This window comes from Camelus dromedarius, chromosome 9, assembly GCF_036321535.1.
Source record: "Camelus dromedarius isolate mCamDro1 chromosome 9, mCamDro1.pat, whole genome shotgun sequence".
Taxonomy (NCBI): domain Eukaryota; kingdom Metazoa; phylum Chordata; class Mammalia; order Artiodactyla; family Camelidae; genus Camelus; species Camelus dromedarius.
This window is the reverse complement of record NC_087444.1, coordinates 43,878,039-43,898,378: the sequence shown is the minus strand read 5'-3', so window position 1 is coordinate 43,898,378 and position 20,340 is coordinate 43,878,039. Positions and strand designations below refer to the sequence as shown.

The following is a 20,340-nucleotide window of genomic DNA, read 5'->3' as shown; positions in this document are numbered from 1 at the left end:
AAACCAGCTAGGGAGCCTGAGCCAGAAAGTCAACTTACTTTTTCTCACAAAAGTGTCTGTCCTCCTTGGTCAGTTTCTGAAATGAATCCACAAGCCAGGAACATTTGTCTAAATACTTTTAATTAAAATGCATGGCAATAGGGTGAAAGCCAGAGCATAAATACGGTATTCACGTTTGCTAAGAAAACAGATGAAAATATTCCAGGTAGCTGAATTTTGATAATGAAATTTTAAACAGCTTCTTGGTTTTTAATATTATTTACAATATTTATGCAGTTAAAAAAATAGCTTACTACTCATCTTCTACCAAAATGCAGGAAATGTTGCGACATTTTAAATTAGGAGAGATTCAACACACATAAGGTAGAGTCCTGTTTCAGCTACAGAATGACGGTAATCCTGAGCTGTACCATCCAGATCTTGGCAATCAACCAGGACTGTTCTATCTGAAGAACAACGTCAGCCTCAAATTCAATTTATCTCATGTCCAAAGTCTGTGAACATGTCAAGTTTTATGAGATTTCTCAGTGAAAGGAAGACACCACTGATCTCATTTCAAAATCAATTTTCTTTCCAGGACAGTTCTGGGAAATCTCAAGATTCTCTCACTTTATATAATAAACAGTATACATTCAAGGGTTGAGATCTCAAAGAATAAGTACATTTATATAAAAAAGATTCCTTATTAACTAGGAGCTCACAGTGAAGGTGTCCTTGAAACATTTCACCATCTACTGAAAGGTAATAATACGTTTGCTTTATTGATACATCTGAAATACTCGCTAAAGATGAAAGCATCGATTTCTATGCTTTCCATGCTCTGTCCTTGGGTTGAGGAACATATAGCGCAAATATGAAAATGAGGAATCGGGGTGGTAAAGAAAAAATTAGCCAAAACCTCCAGACTTCCCTTATTTAAAAACAGTGTTTACCAGTGAAATGACCTCTGTATAAGATTTTTTAATTGCAGTATTATTTTTCACAGCGTAAGACTGAAAATGCTCATCAATGGGAGGGTGGTTAAACGTTACAGTACATCCATACAAAGGACTAGACTGCAGTCATGAAAAAATAAGCAGACCCTTTATGTGCTGATAGGGATCAATCTCCAAAATAAATCAAGTGGAAAATAACGGCGGTTCTAGAAGGTTACCAATTATGGGGGGGGGGGGGGAGGAAACAAGAATGAATTTACCTATTTCCTTGTATAAGCTTAAAAAAATCTATGAAAGAATAAACAAGAAACTGATAATAGTGGTTGCTTCCAGGAAGGGGAGCAGGGAGGTTGGGCATCTGGGGTAGGAGGGAGAATTTTTACTGGCTAACCTTCTGTACACATGTAAATATGTTATTACTTTTAAAAGTGAATTAATAAAAGCTTTTAAAAAGGGTAACATAAATTGCCCATCACTATATTCAATATAATGATTACTCAGATCACATGATATGTCATTGACTAGATGAATTTGTTACCCTGGTATTTGGAAATGCTTAGACCAGCCTGAGAATTCGCATATTGTTTACTTCTTTTCACAGGGGAAATGAAGGTTCTGCTTTTAGTTTGCTGGATAAAAACACACTTTTGCCAGCCTTCAAAGGCTCCTTCAGTAGTTCACAAGGTTCCTGTGATTTTATTTGAAATGAGCAGAACCCATTAGAATGCTGGGTCTTTGGTGTGAACCGTTGCTGATGGAAACAAATAGCCCAATACTAGTTTTTGTTTTCAGTCACTCATTCCCCCAAGAGCTATTCAGTATGCAAATATAATCTCCGTGAATATTCATTTGACTGAATGACTCTTTTTCCTTTTTTTTTTTTTGAAAATCATAAAAGCAACACAACTTGATCTGGAGAAACCTCAGGAACTTCAGTGGTGTCAGCCATGAGATTTCACCTTTCAGGCTTAATCGAAGTTGCTAGCATCATCTCTACAGCAAGGGTGTCCAGAGCAAGTGATAGATTAATCCCTGCTGAGGAGGATTGGGTGACTGGCAGAGGGGATGCTCAGAAACGCTCACAGCCCCTTGCCAGTAAGCCATTTCCATTTTATCTATCCTGGGATAACAGCATCACTGGGAACTGAATACACTCTGAGGAAGATAAGTGCTAACTGTCCTAAGGAGCATCACAGCCTTAACGTGACAGCCCAGCAAAGAAAAACAGCATGGGGCCAGGGGTCAGACGTGCTGTAATTCCCACTTAGTCAAAGAAACAGCATAACTGCCTTTCTTTCTGCCAGGAATGGGGAGACAAAGCCAAGGGAAAACCCCAAATTCAACGACTGCTTACTTCTCCCACGAGGCTTCCCATGTGTTGAAGCCCCATAGTAAAATATTTTGTTCTGAAAAATAATAACAGGCGGGGGGAGGTAGGGTTCTCTACTCACAGTGGGAACTTTGGGGCACAAACACTGGGAAGTCTGCTGATTTCAAGACCAGCCCCGGGGAGAAGCTGATGTCAAGGCAGGAACCCTGGCTGAGCGAGCGGTTAACTGAGAGTGACTGAGGTCACTGCTGCAGATCAGAGCTAGGCCTGGGGGCGGGGGAGCATGAGGGGCAGGGGTTACGAGGTCGCGAGGGGGTGTGCAGGGCGCATGCACCTGCCTGTGCCTGGGCGCTGTTGGCCAGCTCATTCCTCCTTCACCTCCTCCTCCTTCTCCTCCTCCTTCTCCTCCTCCTCCTTCTCCTCCTCCTTCTCCTCCTCCTCCTCCTCCTTATTCTCCTCCTCCTCCTTCTTTTCCTCCTTCTCCTCCTCCTCTTTCTCCTCCTCCTTCTCCTTCTTCTCCTCCTTCTCCTCCTCTGGGATCTCCACTGACAGGACCTGCTCGCTGGGGTCCAGACCCTGGCTCATGCAGATCCGCACTGAGTGCTCCTCGGGCTGGGCTGCCCCCTCCTCATCTCTGTCAGGCCTCCTCTGGGGGGCAGGTGGTGGAGAGCGCAGGGCTGGAGGGTCCAAGGGTGCAGGCTGTTCTGGAGCGACCGAGCCCCCTTCTCCCGTGGGGTCTTCAGAGCTCTTGGCCTGGAATCCAGAAAGAGTGACTAGTGAGGCACAGGGGTCTTGGAGGGGTCTAGGACACCCAGTCCCCCCCTTTTCAGACCCCCGAGGAGGAAGATAGTAGAGTGCAGTGGGTGAAATGGAATGGCTGGGTTGGGCAGAGCTGCATCAGGGTTATTTAGTAGAAACAATATATTATGGGGAAGTTTAAGGATTAAAAGTCCTGGTTGGATTTGGTGAAAAGTCTTTGGGATTTTTTAGGTCTCTGCTGAGTTGCAGGGCTGGAAGTCGAATGAAGTTGCCTGTTTAAAGGCAGAGCCCTGGCATTGGTCACTGAGCTGTTGAGGGAAGAGAGACTGTGACCAGGAGGGACAGCCACCAAGGCCTCTGCAAAGCCCAGCCGGTCTGCCTTGCCTGCCCCAGTTACCAGAAATGGGTGCTCCCAGGTGAAGGAGAAAAACTCTAAGCAAATAAGGTAAAGACTGATGAGTGCAAACGCAGCTGTGGCCTGGCCGCTTTTCCAGAAAGTCTCAAAGGTTGAGACCCCCCAGGGGAGGAACAGTCTGGGTGCCACTGGCATTGGGCTGAGCTGAGCCCCTGTATTTGGGGACTTGGTGGTTACCTCTAGCCTCCAGCTTGCAGGGTTCCCGTGGATGGGGTTTCTGTGGGTACAGTTAGGGAACTGGGTGAAAACCCAAGCCTTTGTGGATTCCCATGGCCCTTCCTGCTCTGTCCGACCCCATCTCTGCATGGGAGGAAGCAGGAGGGAGCAGCCCCCAGAGGAGGAGGCCTGATGGTCCACAGCTACCAAGATGCACTTGAGGTGGTGGTCGAGTTTAAACTGAGAGCAGTCAGCATGTTTATCAGGAATAGAGACCCCCCTGATGTTTGCTCAAGTCATAGGGGGTTGAAGGAAGGGAACTGGGTGGGAGTCGGGGAGCCAAGACCCCCCTAGAACCCAAGGCAGCTCTGGGGACCTGCCGTCCCCTCTGTCTTGGTGTTTCTGCATGTTTTGGTGTGCATGTTCCACCCTAGACTCTGACAACACACTTCCAGGGCAGGATGACCAGATGGTACCCATTATGGGATCATCCCGAAGCATCTCGCTATGAGTGGAACCAGAAGGATCAACAGGAGGTTGGTCAAGTGCTTCACCAGGTTTAAAATGCTTTTATAAAAGGTATTCAAGATATTCTGCACCCAATGTGGCAGCCATGAGTAATCTGGGTCCCAGAGGGTCCTAGAGGAGCTTCTCCCAGGTCACAGGGCTGGCAGTGACAGAGCCAGGATTGGACCTGTGTACTTAGACTGCTACTTAAGAGCTCCTTGCACTCTGTCATTCTGCCCTGGCTGTTCTAAAATTGCCTTTTATGAGAACATGCATGCAAATTTAATTCACATCTCCAAGCTGCCTGGGTGAAGAGCTAACACTTACAAGCAACAAACCCCATTTCAGATAAAACCTTTCACTGTCCTGAGAACACTCTTGGAGCTCATGTCCACTGAGCCCCAGACCCTAGTCAGCACTAAAGACCCCAACTTGCCAGCTGAACCCTGCCCTTGACAGTTTGTGAGCCAATCATGTCTGTGGCTAGTCTGGAGAATGTCTTAGAACCCCAAGTGACTTTGGTGTCACTCCCCAGACACCTGCTGTCAAATGGCCAATGGACGGGTCCCCTGGGCTGTGATACCAGGCTGGATTGGATTCTGTCATGCAGACACTGCTGTCCCTCCCTGCCACTGAGCTCCTGCCTAACCCCATCCTCCCTTTCCCAGCAGCCTCCCTAAAGGGCAGTCGTGAACAACCATAATTAGCACAATCATTCTAATTGGCATTCTTGGCATTAGTCACAGAAAAAAGCCCCAGAACTAATTTTAAAATTCCCTTTAGATTTATGGGGGCGGGAACAGCCAGCACCATGCCTGTTGCCTTGGCTTCTCCTTTCAAATCTGTTAAATTGTCACAGACACAACATTAAATATGAGAACATCACTGTCGTCTGGTAACAGACATCCCTGCCCAACTCCCACTGCTCCTACCTCCACAACAGCACCCGGACTTCCATTTGGGGGAACGCCCTCTCTGCCCCACACCCAACTCTCAGTCCAGGGATGGGCATATGCGCCAGTCTGCCCAGAGCACCACACTGAATGGCTCAGGAATTGACACATGACCCAATTCTGTCCAATGACTATGAGCCCTGGGACTTTTTGCTGGAACTACTGGGAAAGAGGTACTTTCTGTGGGAGCTGCTCAACCAGGAGGATGTAATCTTGGGGGATGTCATCTTAAAGCCTGCCTGGGATTGGGGCCATCCTGAGGGAAGCAGAGATGACAGAATGGCAGAACTCATCCAGTTGGCATCATTTGGACTTTTAGATCCAGCCTTGCCTGAACTTTTCAGTGACTTACCCCAATAAATTCCCTATTTTCTCAAGTTAATTTAAATGTGCACTGTCGCTTGTATTTCTGTCACTCACAACCAAATGAGTCCTGACTGATTCAAAGAAGAAAAAATATTCCCTAAAATTCAGTGTGTGGGCCCCTCAGCCTTCTTTCTGGCACGTGGCTGAGACAGACCAGGTGGCTAGGTCTCCAACGACATTACCTGTTCCAGCAACCGCTGCTGTCGTGCAGCTGCCTCCAGCACAGCCAGCTCCTTGAGTCGAGCCCTGAGGTGGGCAAGCTTGCCGCCTTTGGCCCCCTTGGCACCCATCCTTCCTGCTGCAGCCAGGGCAGCACTGAAGAGCTTGGGGGTGCCCGCCCTCGGAGGAAGGATGAGCACGCTCTTCTCCTTGGGCTTGTTGTTATTTCTCAGCATTCGCCTGAAAGAAAGCAGCGTCCGCTAACATCACTGGCAAGCTCCGGTTCTGGCAGAGCCCTTTCGCTGAATTGTGTGATGACGGTTGTTTTAGCTAACGGTTTTTGAGCTTTTCTGAGCCCAGCATGGCACTGCTTGAGGTGTCACATCTCACTGAATAATCAGAACAATGGAAGTTATGTGGGTCTTACTGTCGGCACCTTATAAATGAGGCTCAGAGGGGCTGAGTAACTTTTCTGAGGTCACACAGGAAATGAAGGAGACTTTAATATATGGAATCAGAAATAGGATGCCCAGGTGAAAGAGAGCCCAAGCTTTTTGCTTCTCCTTCTTTTGCGTGTCATTTTACCATCATCACCATCACTACTGTTAACACTTACTGAGTGTCTGGATTCATCAGACCCTGTGCTCAGTCCTTTACAGGCAGTCATTCTTTGGTGACCCCCTGTGATCCTTTTCCTGGTGTTCACACCTCTGTGTGTCTCCCTCCCCTTGAGGGTGGTGGGACACATGACTTGCTTTCAACCAATGTAGTACAGCAAGGGTGAGTGAATGTCACTTTTGTGAATGTGTCACATAGGATTGTGGTCTGTCTTACAAGGAGACTCTCTCCCTTGCTGGGAGATGAAGCGATCAGCCACTTTGGCAGAGGCCCACATGGCAAGAACCTGAGGGGAGCCACCAGCCAACAACTAGCAAGGAACTGAGGCCCCCAGTTCTACAACCATGGGACCTTGGAAGCAGATCCTTCCCCAGTCAAGGCTTGAGATGAGACCCAGCACTGGCCAACACCTTGATTACTGCCTTGTAGTGGACTCACCCAAGCCATCCCCCTGACTTCTGACCCACAGAAACGGAGATAATAAATATTGTGGTTTTAAGTGACTCAACTTGTGGTAACATTGTTATGCAGCAGTAGGTAAGTGATGTACACTTGTCCTGTAGTCTCACATCATCCTCACAGGTAGTCCTATTATTCTCCCTTGTTTCAAATGAGGTTATGGAAGTGAGTAACTTTCTTAAGGCCACACAGCTAGGAAGTGGCAGAGCTGGAATTCAAACCCATGCTTTTGACTCCAACGCCCCAGGTCTTATTGATTACTAAACAGCATTGTAGTCATTATTTTCTTGGACGCTGACAATACTCTGTGACATGGAAAGGGCTGGGATTATTCTACTGACAGTTGGGGAAACTGAGGCTCAGAATGGGAAGAGTGGCAGCCAAATTTGCTAGGAAGTGGCAGAGACAGAGTTACAACCCAGATCTAACTGCAATATACCACCCTGATTCTCTAAATAAGGGGAGAATTTTCCATCAAAGAGAGCCTCAGCCTTTTATAAGGGATTGTTCATGTTACAAATATGTGATGAGTGGTCTGGCTCAAGAACAAATGAGTTTTGCCTGCAGTCTAGTGGGCCTAGACAACTAATTGGCAAATTCATACATCAGGGTTCCAGCAAAATTTGTTTGTTTAAAAATGAGGCCATTACTGGCTGCTTATCTAATCAGAGGCAACGGATTTAAATTGTGCATATTGATATTAATTGCCCAAGACTTGCGTTTTCTAACTGAGGCTCCCCCAGGAGACCATAAACATGATAATTCATCAGAAGCCTTTTACAGGACCGGCTCTGTCACCTGTGTTATTTGAGTCCATAATTCACAGCACTCTAGTCTGCGGGAAGGCTCGGCGTGGTACTCAAATGACACGAAAGAACTATCTACGGGACCTTTGCTGATTGCTAATGGCTGTCTCTGTTTTGAAACATCGAGCCAGCTCTGGGACATTTCCAGATTAAGAACATTTATCCTCATTTTCAGATGACACGCACTTCACTATAATGACTGTATAATTCACCCCTGGAGAGAGTGGCATGCCTGAGACCTCTCTGCCTCATTTCTTGGAACGGCAAAGTCAGAGCCAAGCATCTTACTTCTTTGGGGCCTCAGCCCACTCCCCCGTCTGTAAAGTGGGGAGCTTGGACAGAATCCCACATGTGGCTCCCAGCAACTCAGACAGCACCAGGCCCTGTGGGTCTCACACCCATCTCTCCTTGGATGGGCTGAGCTCGTCCATGATCCCCTGCCTCTCTCCGCAAGCTTGCCTGTCCAGAGAACTAGCCTCTGATGAATCGTGCCACGGTCCCCTCTGGACTTCAAGGCCCATCGGCCCCCTCCTTCCCCTGGCTGCCTCACGCCAGGACACTGTAGGCATGGTCAGGAGCGAGCCTCTGAGGGATCCTAGTTGATTTGCCAAACCCACACCTAACCCAGCCACAGGAACGGGATGACAGCGATAAGCATGGCTTTTCTGAGCAGATCTCCCCTTGCAGGGGGGAGGAAGGAAGGTGAGGGGAACCTGGTGCCCATTCTCAGCCATAAACCATCAGTTCTCATTATCCATGGTAGTTAAATTCTATAAAGTCCCTGCAAACACTGAGTTAGTGACTACTGACCCATCGCTTCTGAGGGGAATACAGGATTCCGTTCCTGTGAGCCTCTCAACACATTTTCATCACCTGATCGCTCCATAGTCTGGTCTTGTGTGTGTTTCTGTTTAAAGACATCTTATTTAATATAAACCATTGATTCATTTAGAACTAACTTCTGGCTCTCTAACCCAGGCCTGAACGTAGGAACACAGACAGCACTTTAGCACTACCCCCAGGGCCATTTTAATAGCAAAATCACCAATAAAAATCACAAAAATGTGAATCATGTGGTCCAGAGTGGACCACAAAAAAAAAGTACTTGTTTATAATATGAGCCGAAACAAGAAGGCAGCGGGTCACCTTTTTCAACTTTAGCAGGGAATGTGCACTTCGGGGGACTCAAAATTTTCGCTGATCTGTGCACATCTGCAAATGTCCACGTAAGCCCTTGAGTACTGATTTTTGGGGTTACGACTAAAACAGCGCCTTGTGTGTGCTATACTCTAACATTGGGGCTACATCCACTCACCTAGGGGCTGCCAAAAGGATCCAGTAAAAACCTAAGTCACAGTAAGTCACTCCTCAGTATAAATCCTGCATAGCTCCCATCTCCCTCAGGGTAAAAGTCAAAGCCATTGCAAGGCTCACCTACAAAGTCCTACCCAATCTTATCCCTTCCACATCTCCCATCCCATTCAAGCTATGCTCGTTTGATTGCTGGTCTGAGGGTATACTGAGTCCGTGCCTCCAAGGGGCCTTTGCACATGCTGGAATGCTTTTCCCTGCAGGCAGTTCCCCAGCTCACTTCTTCACTCTGTGCAGTTCTCTGAAATGCCACTTCCCCAGGATGACTTTTCCTGACCAACTGAGCTCACAAATCTCCCTTCTGTGACTTTACGTTTCCTTATGGCCTTTATCCCCAGCTGACACATTCAGTTCTCCACTGTTGGTCTCCCCAACTAGGAGGTAAGCTGCTTTATTCCCTGCTGTGTCCCCAGGGCCTTGAACTATATGCTCAATAAATTATTGTGAATGAATGTTGGTGAGTTTGTTCCCTTTATCATGACCATTCTCTGTCAGTTTATTTATGGTGACTGAAATAGAAAATAAGAATTTGTGATAAAGGCAAGGGCTATCCAGCAGATAGGTGAATTAAAAAGGCTTCATCCTTTTATCCATGGAAAAATTATAGAGAGAACTTAATGGATAAAAAGGAACAATTATTATTTATAGTTATTGAGCGCTCCATGTGCCGGGCCCTCTGCTGGAGACACAACAGTATTTTACTTAATCATCTCCACAATCCTTATTTTACAGTGGAGAAACTGAGACCAGAAAAGGTAAGTAACTTACCCAAGGTCACACAGCCAGTACCTAGCATGGACCAGATTTGAGCCCTATCAGCCTTCCAAGCCTATTATGCGTTTCCTACCACAACGTACTGCCTTCATCACTCAATTTGAAACCTGGTCTAAGGGTCTGAAAGCAAAAACCTGCTTTTCCACTCCCCAACAACACAACATAAAGACACACAAGGTTATTCACTGCAGTACTATTTATCATTGAAAAATACTGAAAATAGCCTAAGTGCCCACTCATAGGAATGCTCTGCAGTTTGTCAAAAGGAATGAGGAAGCTGTCTGTGTACAGACAGAGAATGTTCTTCAGGATTTATTGTTGTGTGAAAAAAAGCCAAGTGCAAAAGAGAATCTACAGTATGCTACCCTTCGTGTCAGACAGAAAGGGAAATAAGAAAATGTTCATGGAGCTGCCTATTTTTGCAAAAGGAAACACAAGAAGAAAAAAGTGGAACTACTGAGTTTGGATTCCTACAGAGGGTGGGTGGCAACGGAGGTTGGGGGAGAGTCTGGCCGCTTCTCTGAGCGCGCTGTTTTGTAACATTCTGCCATGTTAATGTTCTACACATTCAAAACACAAAAAATCAACAAGGATCAGGGTGGGGGAAACCCTAAAATGGATGCAAACCAAAACGTGTGAACCTCACTGTGTATCAAATGAACAGAACCACCACACTAAAGGGAGGAAAACAGAACTAATCCACATAACTTTGAGCACAACACCTCCATCAGAGGCACTCAGGCCAAAGGCACAAAGAACTGCTTTCTACTTGGAAGGAGTCCTTCTTCCCAGCAGTAAGGGACAGGCATTCTGGTCCTGCTTTCTCTATCTTGTAGGACTGAATAAGTGAATAAATGTAATAAGGATAAAGGGAGTCAAATTTTTCAGTGTTAGAGAATATACAAATATGGAAAAAAAGATTAGAATGAACTCTGTGATGCTGGATTGAAATTGCTAGCTAGGTGGAAATAGAGATAGAGATGTATAGAGATGCAGATAGACACAGACCAAGAAGTACATGCTGAGATATCTGTACCTGTATGTGCAATATATATATATATATATATACACACACATGTATATATATTTGCATTTCTACAGACAGGTGTATATGTGGGTATATTTCCCAGCTCTGTCCACTGTGGAGGCCTAATAGCACCCCACTAGCAATGAAACCACTTAGTACTCAGATCCTGGTTTCTAAAAACCATTCCCCTCTAAAAGGAATCAAGCCCGCTTGGAGAAATGGCCATTTCCGGGAATGTGGCAGGGAAAGGACTAGGTGAGTCCAGGACTCCTTAGTGTGCCTATAAACAAGCAGGTGCTAAAATATGATGGGGGATGTAACAAAGATTCACTACAGCCAGCCTGAGGAGGCACCCAGTGGCCAATCTGGAACAATTTAGGCATCAAAATAATGACTGTAACAGGATATCCATGGAATAAAGCAAATTCATACTGTTACAAATAGATAAATGAATGGACAAGTGAGAAAGAAAAGAAAGCTCTTGTTACAGTAGAATGCTAGCTAATAAATGTAGAAGCCATGATGGAGTTAGAAAACGACCATTTGCAACCATTGTGGCAATCATTGCAAGGAACCTTCAGTGGATGCTGAAAGTAGTGAGTTAAAGTTAGACGAGGAACAGGAAGTCTACGTCATCTCAAAGTGACTCCCCACTCAGTACTCATTAATTTCAAAGAAAAATCATAACTTTAGGGTACAGAAACTTTAACCAACATCATCAGTACTGGGAGAAAGCAGCATCACGGCACTGAGAAGGACACATCACTTATGAGCAATTCCTGCCCAAAACGCAGAACCTATTCAGAGACGTCAAAATCATTAAACAGAGGGGAAAGGAGAGGCACTTCAATCCCTGATGGAGAGAGACCAAAGTCATTGGGCAATGTCTTACAACATGGGATCCAGGAAGAAGAAAAGAAAACTGTAAAAGACACTGTTGGGACAATTAACAAAATTTGACTATGGATTAGGGCTGAGATAACAGCATTGTTTCAATATTGAACTTCCTGATTTGAAGCAAGCTACTACAGTTGTGTAAGAAAAAGTCTTAGTCCTTAAGAAATGCACACTAAAGTATACATAGATTTTTTTTTAATTAAAAAAAAAAATACCTGGCCTTCTTCCGGAGCAACTTCTGAGACTCGGGGTAATGCACCAAAATTTCATTCAAGTCCTTCTTATCCAGAATGAAGAGGTTGGTAAACCCGTGGGCCACCACGTTAGCTGTGCGCCGGTTCCCGCCCCCAACAGCCAGCAAGCTGGGGCAGAGAGGGAGGGAGGTCAGACCCTTCAGAGGCTGCAGTCTGGATCACACTAATATCTTCATTTCCAACCCCCGGCCTGGAGCACAATGATGGCCTCACGCAGGTGAGAGCTGGGCCCACCTGCACGTGTCAGCAGGTACGGGGCCATATCCACAGCAGTTTCTACCAAAGGGCCCTAGAGGACGTGGTCCTACCCACTGGCCACCCCCTTCCCCCAGCCGTTGACCAAGTCCCCTCATGTCACCCCTCTCTGACCTTATTTCTCCAAACACAGATCCAGCTTTCAGCGTCACCAGCACAGCCTTCCCATCTGGGCCACCCAAGACCTGCACCTGTCCCGCCTGGATGATGTACATCTCCCGGCCTATCTCCCCCTGAAACAGAGAAGGGGGGAGTCCCTCTGTCATCACACAAAGGCGACCCAAAGCAGTGGGGCTGGGGCCGGAGGCTGGTGGTACAGCACGGAGGAACCCAGGCTGGGGTTCAGCCCTGACACCAACTTTGGTGTATAGTGTGGGGACAGTCATTTCCCCTCTGGGGCCTCAGTCTCTCCATCTGTGGACTGGGAAGATGGCCTGCCTGCCTGACAGCATTACAGTGGGGAGTGAGTGGTGTGATGGAGAGGAAAGCACTAGACAAGGAAGTGCAGGTGTGATGCTATTTGGCAAATTCTCAATTATGTGCTGGGATGGAGAGCCAGAGGCATGAAAGGTTCACAGTGGTTCATACAATAAGCTGACACCTATGCCTCCCCCATATCTGCCCGGCACTGTTCTAAGTGCTCTGCGCGACTGAGCCTGCTTAATCCTTAACAGCCCTCTGAGGTAGGGATTCTTTGCCCAAATTTACAAAGCTAGGCCAAGGCAGAGCTGGGATTTAAATCCAGGGGTTCTAGTTCCAGAGTTCATGGTTGTTACGAGTTGAACTGTGCCCCACTCCCCCAAATTCATGTGTTGGACTCCTAACCCCCAGCTCCTCAGAGTGTGACTGTATTTGGAGATAGGGTCATTGCAGATGTAATTAGCTAAGTGAAGATGAGGTCATACTGGAGTTGAGTGACACGCCCCTAATCCAGTATGACTGGTGTCCTTATAAAAGGGACATTTGGGGACAGAGACAGTCATAGAGGGAAGACAGTGTGAAGACACAGGGAGAAGACAGTTATCTACAAGCCAAGGAGAGAAGCCTGGAGCAGATCCTTCTCTCGCTGTCTCAAAAGGAACCTCCCCCTCCGACACCTTGATCTTGGACTTTCGGCCTCCAGAACTGTCAGACAATACGCTTCTGTTGTTTAAGCCATTCCATTCTTGGTACTTTGTCATGGCTGCTCTAGCAGACTGATACAAGGGTCTTAATCCCAAATTAAACCAAATGAATGAATGCGTGAAGGAATAGCTTGCTTCCGACTACAATCAGAAATACTGGGTCTGCCATGCACCGTCCAATCCTCGTGCCCTCACGGGCTGTGCCCTGGCCCGCTACCTCACACTTGGCCCATTTAAAGGGAGAGAGACCAAGGACAGGTAAGTGGCTTACACTTCTGATTCATTTGACCAATGTTTCCTGGACATTTCACACATGCAGGGTCTTCTTAACAAAAAGGAAGGAAATTTTGTTTCTCTGTTTCAGTGTCCGGTTTGACACAGGGCCAAAGTGTGAGGGGTGGAAAGAGCTCACCCTCATCTCATTAACCAGCCCAGGGTAGTTCAGGGCTGGCCTTGGGGGGTTGTGTCAGCAAGACTGTCACAGAGCAAAACCTGACAGCAGAGGGCGCCATTCACACATGTTCACCAAGTGCTCCCTGCAGCTCCCACGGCAAACTCCCCAACAATCTGATTCACTTTTCCTCCTGGAAATTAAAGTCTACATTACCCTTGAGGATGACAGCAACGGCAATGGCACCAGCTCTGTGCCAGCCACAGGACCAGACTTCGCAGGCACACCTTTTTCAATTCTCACAACCACCCCATGAGGGAAGTACCATCAATATCCCTACTTTACCCATGAGAAGAGCCAGACTCAGAGATGGCAAGCCACTTCCCCAAGGCTGCACAGCTAAGAAGTAGCTCCAATGTCAGACAAGTCACTCTCTGGCTCCCAAACCTCTCTTGGCCTCTAAGGCTGAAGCTTTAAGTTCTCAGCCACCGGCACCATCCTCGTCCTCCTCCCCACAGCTTTTGGCTTCCAGAAACTTCACCGCTGCACAGCATACAACTTGGAGATGGGGGCCTCCTTGGGTTGAAGGTACCTAAGTCTTACAAGAGGTTCTTGAGCAATATTTTCACCCCTGCACACACACCTCGCCTTACTAACAGCTCTGAAATCTGGTTCCTGCTCCCCGACCCCGATCACTCACTCACCGAGTGACCTTGGTCTCACCTTGAATCCCAAAGAATGGGAGCAGAAAGGGCCTTAAACACTGTCTGGCCCTGGGATTCAAACCGAAATGTTTCCCATAATCAGGTGGGTGATGTAAAGGAGAGAAGGGAGCCTATGGGGCAGTGGAGGGTGGTGGGGTCTGTGGCATCAGGAGAGACCTTCAGCCAGCCCCTTCACCACTCCAGCTTACTCTTGCTATTTGGGAAAGTGGGACTCAGTGCTAGCAGATTTTCTGTTTTCAGCTAGAAATCTGGATTTTTATGTGACACCTTCCAAGTTTTAAAGGTTGGAGACTAATTCAACATTTTTTTTTGGAGTAGATAAAAAAAAAACACTCATAAAACATCTGTGGACTGATCCTACGTAAGAGCCATCACTTTGCAACCTCTGACCTATCCCACCCCTTCTTCAGCCCCATTTTCCTGGTAGGAAGACCAAGACCCTGGAAGAAATTCCATCTACACGGTCAAGACCCTGCCCCTCTTTAGGTTCCTCACTTTCTTTTTCTGTAAAGTGGCGTTCCTCACCCTAGCCCCCATGTTCCCATGAAGAGGGAGCCAGGCCAGAGGCACATCTGAGTTCAGTGCCTGGAGCTGGACAAAGCCTCCTTGGGCCAAACAATCTGAGAGCCCCGGGGTCAGCTCGCCGTGCTCCTCCCACTGGCAATCCTGCTCCCCCCAGGCTTGCAAGCCTCACTGGCCTGCAAAGGCACCCCCTCCAGCCTGGCTCCCAGCAGGCAGGGGGCTGTGAATCCCTGACCATGCTGCGACTGCCCCGGGTCTCTCACCTTCTTACACACGTAGTCGTTGGGCAGGTAGACGACCGAGCGGAGCCTCTTCAGCATGTCGAAGATCATCTGCCGGTCGCAGCCCTGGCCCCGAGAGGAGGGGAAAGGAGCTGTTTAGAGGAAGGCGTGGGTTCGGGGCCTCCCAGAGTCCCGAGCGTGGGGCCCCTGGATCGGTCGTACCTGGAAGAGCGCCACTTTGCTGACGATGTCATAGTTCACGTCAATGGCGAGGTCCAGCCGCATCTTGTCTGGAAGCTGCACCATCAGCTCTGACTCATCTGCAAACAAGAGCCTGGCGAGGGTCAGAGACATGGCCAGGCCCCTCCCTCACACCCAAAGGGCTGAGCCCACACTGCTCTGGCTGGGCCCGTGGCACACCATTTCTCTACCATTCAGAACCATTCTAGGTTGGGAGGGTACCCTCTTTACCTCCAGGCCTTTGCCAATGCCATTCTCTCTGCTGGGAACAACCCCGTTCATTCATTTTTCAGAACCCAGCACTCATGTCACCTCCTCCAGGAAGGCTTCCCTTGACATCCTTCTACCCAGCTATTATGTTATCAGTCCTTGTGCCATAGCACTTATAATGCCTTTTACTGCAATTGTTTGCCAATGGTTTGTCTTCTCCACTCACGTTATAAGAAGAACACTAGCAAGAACTAAAGTATGTGGAGCATTTACTGTACCAGGCACTGTTTTACAGAATGTTTCACCAAGGTGATTTTATTAAATCCTCCCAGCAGCCCAAGAGGCGCCCCACTACTATAACCTACTTTACAGACAGGGGAAGGGAGGCTTGGGAGGGCAGTGACTTGCCCATGGCCACACAACCCAAGGGATGGAATCAGGACCCCAGCCAGGTCATGTGGTCCAGAGCCTATCCTGGGAGAGCAGTATGTCTGCCCACCATGGGGTCTACAGTGCGCAACAGAGAGCTGGTAACTAGAGACAGGAGATGCCCCTCCAGGCCCTAATGCTGTTCCCCACCCACTGTACCACCATTAGCTTAGGGCTCAAGTGCTGGGTCTGTGCAACCCTGGGCAGGTCAGAGCCCTCTCCGATCCTTAATATGTGGCCTTGTGAAAGGGGGCAATGATAATGATGTTACAAGGCTGTCTCTGGAATGAAATAAGACAGTGGAAGTGAACATGCCTTGGAAACTATTGTCATGTGCATTGTCCACAGACTTGCCAACATCCCCAGCTCAGGAGAACTTGGGCCTGAAGTGTGGCTTCTTTGAGACAAGAATGAATCCCACAAAAGGGGGGGGGAGGGGCTTTCATTTTGCTGAGGGCCTTGGGGGACTCTAGGTCACACTGCCAGAGGCCTACAAGCTTTTCAGAGGCCTCCAAAAGGATGTCGAGGCTCTGAAAGCAAAATTACTAGCTCCTAAAGATAAAAAAAGGAAACATTAAAAAAAAAAAAGTCAATTAACATATAATTAGCATATTCAAATTTCACTAAGGAATCCATTTAGAGTCCATTAAATATCACTACATTTGGAAACAATTTACAGGTAAGATTCTTACACTTTGCAAGAATTACTGAGCATACCTCATCATTGACATGAAAGCAGAAACCACACTGAATGAAAATGCATTGTTTTAGCCAATTTTGGAAGCAAAGTATAACATCAAAAATCTACAAAATATATATGATATGTATGGATGCATATGAAGAAAAAGGGAGACAGAGACAGGAAGTCTTCCTTTCCTCCTGACTTCAATTGTACTTCCATCTTCGAATGGAGATGCATTTCAAGGTGGGGCAGGGCATTCAGGAGACAAGCCCCTCAGGTCTTCAGGAGTCTCCTGATGGCCCAGCATGGGGCACTCTGAAGTCCTCCCTAGGCCCTTCTCACTTAAATGTTGGTGCCGCAGCCAAGAGAGGCCCCAGTGCTCACAGCCTCAGGGACACAGGACGAGGGCAGGGCCCAGGAAGGCAGGGCGCTGGGTGGGGGCAGCTGATGGGAGCAGGAGGCCAGGGAAGCGGAGGGCCAGTCTTACCCAGTATGCCTTGGGAGTGCCAGGTGTACTCGTACCAGGTCTTGACACGGTTCTGCACGGACCTGGGGATCTTGTAGAAGTTCATGTACTTGACTGTGCTGTCCATACAGCTGCGGTAGTAGGTCTGTCCCGCGGTGGCGGCCCCCACCACGTCTCTCATCTGGCGGCAAGGAGGGGTGGTCAAGGAAGCCACTGGGTCAGAGTGGGGCCCTGAAACGGGCTTTGGGGACATGTGTCATGGGCACAGTTTCTTAACATGGACCAGGGTGCATGCTTGCAGCGGTGGGTGGGGGTGGTGGAAAGCAGGAGAGAGGGGGAATCCCAGGTCCACACCAAAGGTGTGGCCAACAGGGGAAGTTCTGCCTCCAGTGTGGACATGGATGAGAGAGGCTACTGGCCCCTCAGGTGGCCTCAGGTCCCTGGGGCCACACAAGGTGGGAACCCGACTAGGCTGAATCTGGTACAATGTGGCCCCTCGGTGTCGAACCAGGTGTACTGCTCCTCAGTCAGAGCCCCTCAAAGGTAACTCTGAGGACCCCTGATGGCCGCCTCATGCACTGACTACAATATGAGCTACACCCCTCTGCCCATAACACACACAGATTAGAATCTACCAGGGGCTTTTCTCCAAGGAAACAGTCCAAATCCTCAGCCTCTGCAGAAAGCCATTCATCTCAGCTCTCCAGATGTCCTGAAGGGACTGACATTTCAAATGGGAAGCAACCTCAGAGAGGAAATGGGACCTGCCCCCCCATCACCACCCCTTCACCCAGCAGCTCCCAGAGCTCCAGGCTCCTGACTCTCAGTCCAGTGTTCTTTCCTGGGCTTAGTCTAATAGGAACAGGCACAGATGGTGACTTTTCTGGCAGCCAAGGGAGGGAGAGGGGACCTGCAGGCAGACTAGTGACCCAGCTACCTGTCCAATCATCACGGAGAAAGCAAAGACGCCCGTGAAATAGTTCAGACCCTGGAAGACAATTTCAAAGAGTGTCCTGGGGTCGGGCAGGCCGCCAATGGTGATGAGGGTCTTCACAGCCCAGTAGTAACAGCGAATGTAACTAGGGAGAGAAGAGGAAGGGGACCTCAGTCGTCACAGGCCCCAACCTACACAGCCTGGGCAGCCTGGCTCGGAAAGATGCACGATGTGCAAAAGAGAAAACATGTCACAGCTCCTAAATGCAAAACCCCACCTCTCCCGCCGCCCACAGAGCCCTCTGCAGCTTGTAGAGCATGTTCACAGGTGCTGTCTGGCTTGGTTGGAGACAGAGGTGTGGGTGATGGGGTCCTACCATGTGGTAAAAGGCATAGGAAATGCCCCGAGCTTGTCTAATTATCACACAGCAGCAAGAGTCCCTCACACACCTGTCCACACCTTCAGACTGCCCTCCCAGGGGTGAGATCGGCAGGGCCTAAACCCAGGGCACTCTCAGACGGCTTTCCTGTACTTCCTGTCCTCCTCCCAGCGCACAGGAGCTGTCCGGAGCCTGTCCTGGCTCCAGTGTCCTGATATACCAGGAACTCAGGGCCTCAAGCCCCTGGCCTATAGCAGGCACTCAAGAAGTGGTCACTATTTTGGAAGTTATTATTAGCCATGACATTGGACTTCTGGAGGAATCCTCCTTCACTGCTTATGCTTTGCCGATCTTGGGGTTCCCCAGAGAATCTCATTTGGAAAAGAGTAACACTGCCAGGGAAGTGTGCCCCTCCACTGCAGAGCAGCGAGAGCTCCCCAAGTCTCTGCAGAGGGAAGTCCCAGCCAGCCAGCGCCATCCTCCCCTGCCCTGCTTGCTAGTCCTCCCAGGCCTGCCTGTGATGGGTGCCAGGCGCAGCCCAGGACGTAGGTTCTTAGCCTGTTGGGACATTAACCCCTTTGACAATCTAAGGAAAGCTAGGAAGCTTCTCCTTGGAAAAGCCAGCCTGCTCCCAAAATGTAGCCAACTTCAATGGAGGATTGTGACCCCCTTAAATCTCTAGATCCCATGTTAGGAACCCTTTTCCTGGTGTGCAGGCTTCCCCGTAAGAATGGCCAGAGCTAGGAAGTTGGGTCACTGACTCCTGTCCAGGCACGGGCTTATTATTGATGAGAAATCTGCATGTAATCCTATCTCCATCTTGTAGATGGGAAGACTGTCTCAGAAAGGGTGAGGGCCTTACCCAAGGTCACAGAGCAAGGGTAACTAGTTTAGTGGGTAGCTTTCAATAAGCATCCAAGCCTTAAAAATAAGGAGATATATATGGGAACTCTCTGTACTTTCCAATCTACTTTTTTGTAAGCTTAAAACTATCCTAAAAAAATAGTCTATTAACTAAAATAATAATCATTAAAAAAATCTTATTATTGAATAGCTTCTGTTCTTTTTGCATAGAAGGGGCCTTCAGGTCCTCTCTCCATCCCCTTGTGAGGGGATGAATGAATGAGTGAATGAATAAGTAAATGAGTGAATGAAGGAATGGTCTGGCCAGGAGCAAGGCTGTGGATGGGTGCAGCCGAGGGAATAGGGAGCAGGGCCGGTGCTGATGAAGGAGTGCTGGGCCCTGACCCCATTCCGACACACTCCACCCCACGACTGATGACAGGACTCCCCTCCTGCCTGCCTGGACTGCCCCGGACCCTGGGACTCTCTATTTAGGTGTGGCTCCCCCTCAGGCCACAGGCCCATCACAGAAGGTGACAGCTGATGGCACTGTGGCCAAGGTTGGGGCATCTGTAAGGAGTAGGGGATGTTTGGAACCAACAATAACTCTACAAAGAAGCCACTGGAACATTAGTGACCTGTTGTGTGGAAGGTGTCAAAGTGTTGACAGCTGGATTGAGAGCATTTTGCATCACTAGTGGGCACAGCCCAGGGTGAGGCAGGTCCTACCCAAGGTGACTCGCTGACCCCTGGACTCTTCCTCTGCCTTTTTGTCACCAGAGCTGACCGAGTACCCGCTATGGCCTGGCCCTGGACCAGGACTCAGATGCACGTAATCCTCAGTTACTTCTTCAAGATGTGGGTCCCATGATCAGCACCATCTGGCAGATCAGGAAACTGAGGCTCAGAGAGGAGAAGTGACTCACCCACTGATAACAGGTGGCAGTGCCGGGAATCACCCCCTGGACTCCTGTTTCTAAAGCCTGTGCTCTGAATCTCCAGGCTCATCGACGACCTTGACCCCATGTGCTTCTGTCTTCCCTTACTGTCCTCCATCCCCGTCATCACGCAAACCCTGACTTGGCCTTTTTGTTGTCCCAACAGACAGATCAGCATCCCCCTAATGGGTTTGT

The 20,340-nt window shown here is 48.5% G+C and overlaps 1 protein-coding gene across 1 annotated transcript in view; it reads right to left on the bottom strand.

Moving 5' to 3' along the window:
• Nucleotides 1–1,177: 1,177 nt before the first annotated feature.
• CNGB1 (cyclic nucleotide gated channel subunit beta 1) overlaps nt 1,178–20,340 on the bottom strand; it is a 61,407-nt gene continuing 42,244 nt past the window's right edge. The window contains exons 24-31 of the mRNA XM_031458357.2: nt 17,989–18,130; nt 17,073–17,232; nt 15,247–15,344; nt 15,067–15,150; nt 12,156–12,274; nt 11,748–11,894; nt 5,604–5,820; nt 1,178–3,018 (exon numbers count right to left, since the gene is read on the bottom strand). Coding sequence (XP_031314217.2) covers nt 2,629–3,018; nt 5,604–5,820; nt 11,748–11,894; nt 12,156–12,274; nt 15,067–15,150; nt 15,247–15,344; nt 17,073–17,232; nt 17,989–18,130 — 1,357 coding nt within the window. The 3' untranslated portion in view covers nt 1,178–2,628. The remainder of the gene's footprint in view (nt 3,019–5,603; nt 5,821–11,747; nt 11,895–12,155; nt 12,275–15,066; nt 15,151–15,246; nt 15,345–17,072; nt 17,233–17,988; nt 18,131–20,340) is intronic.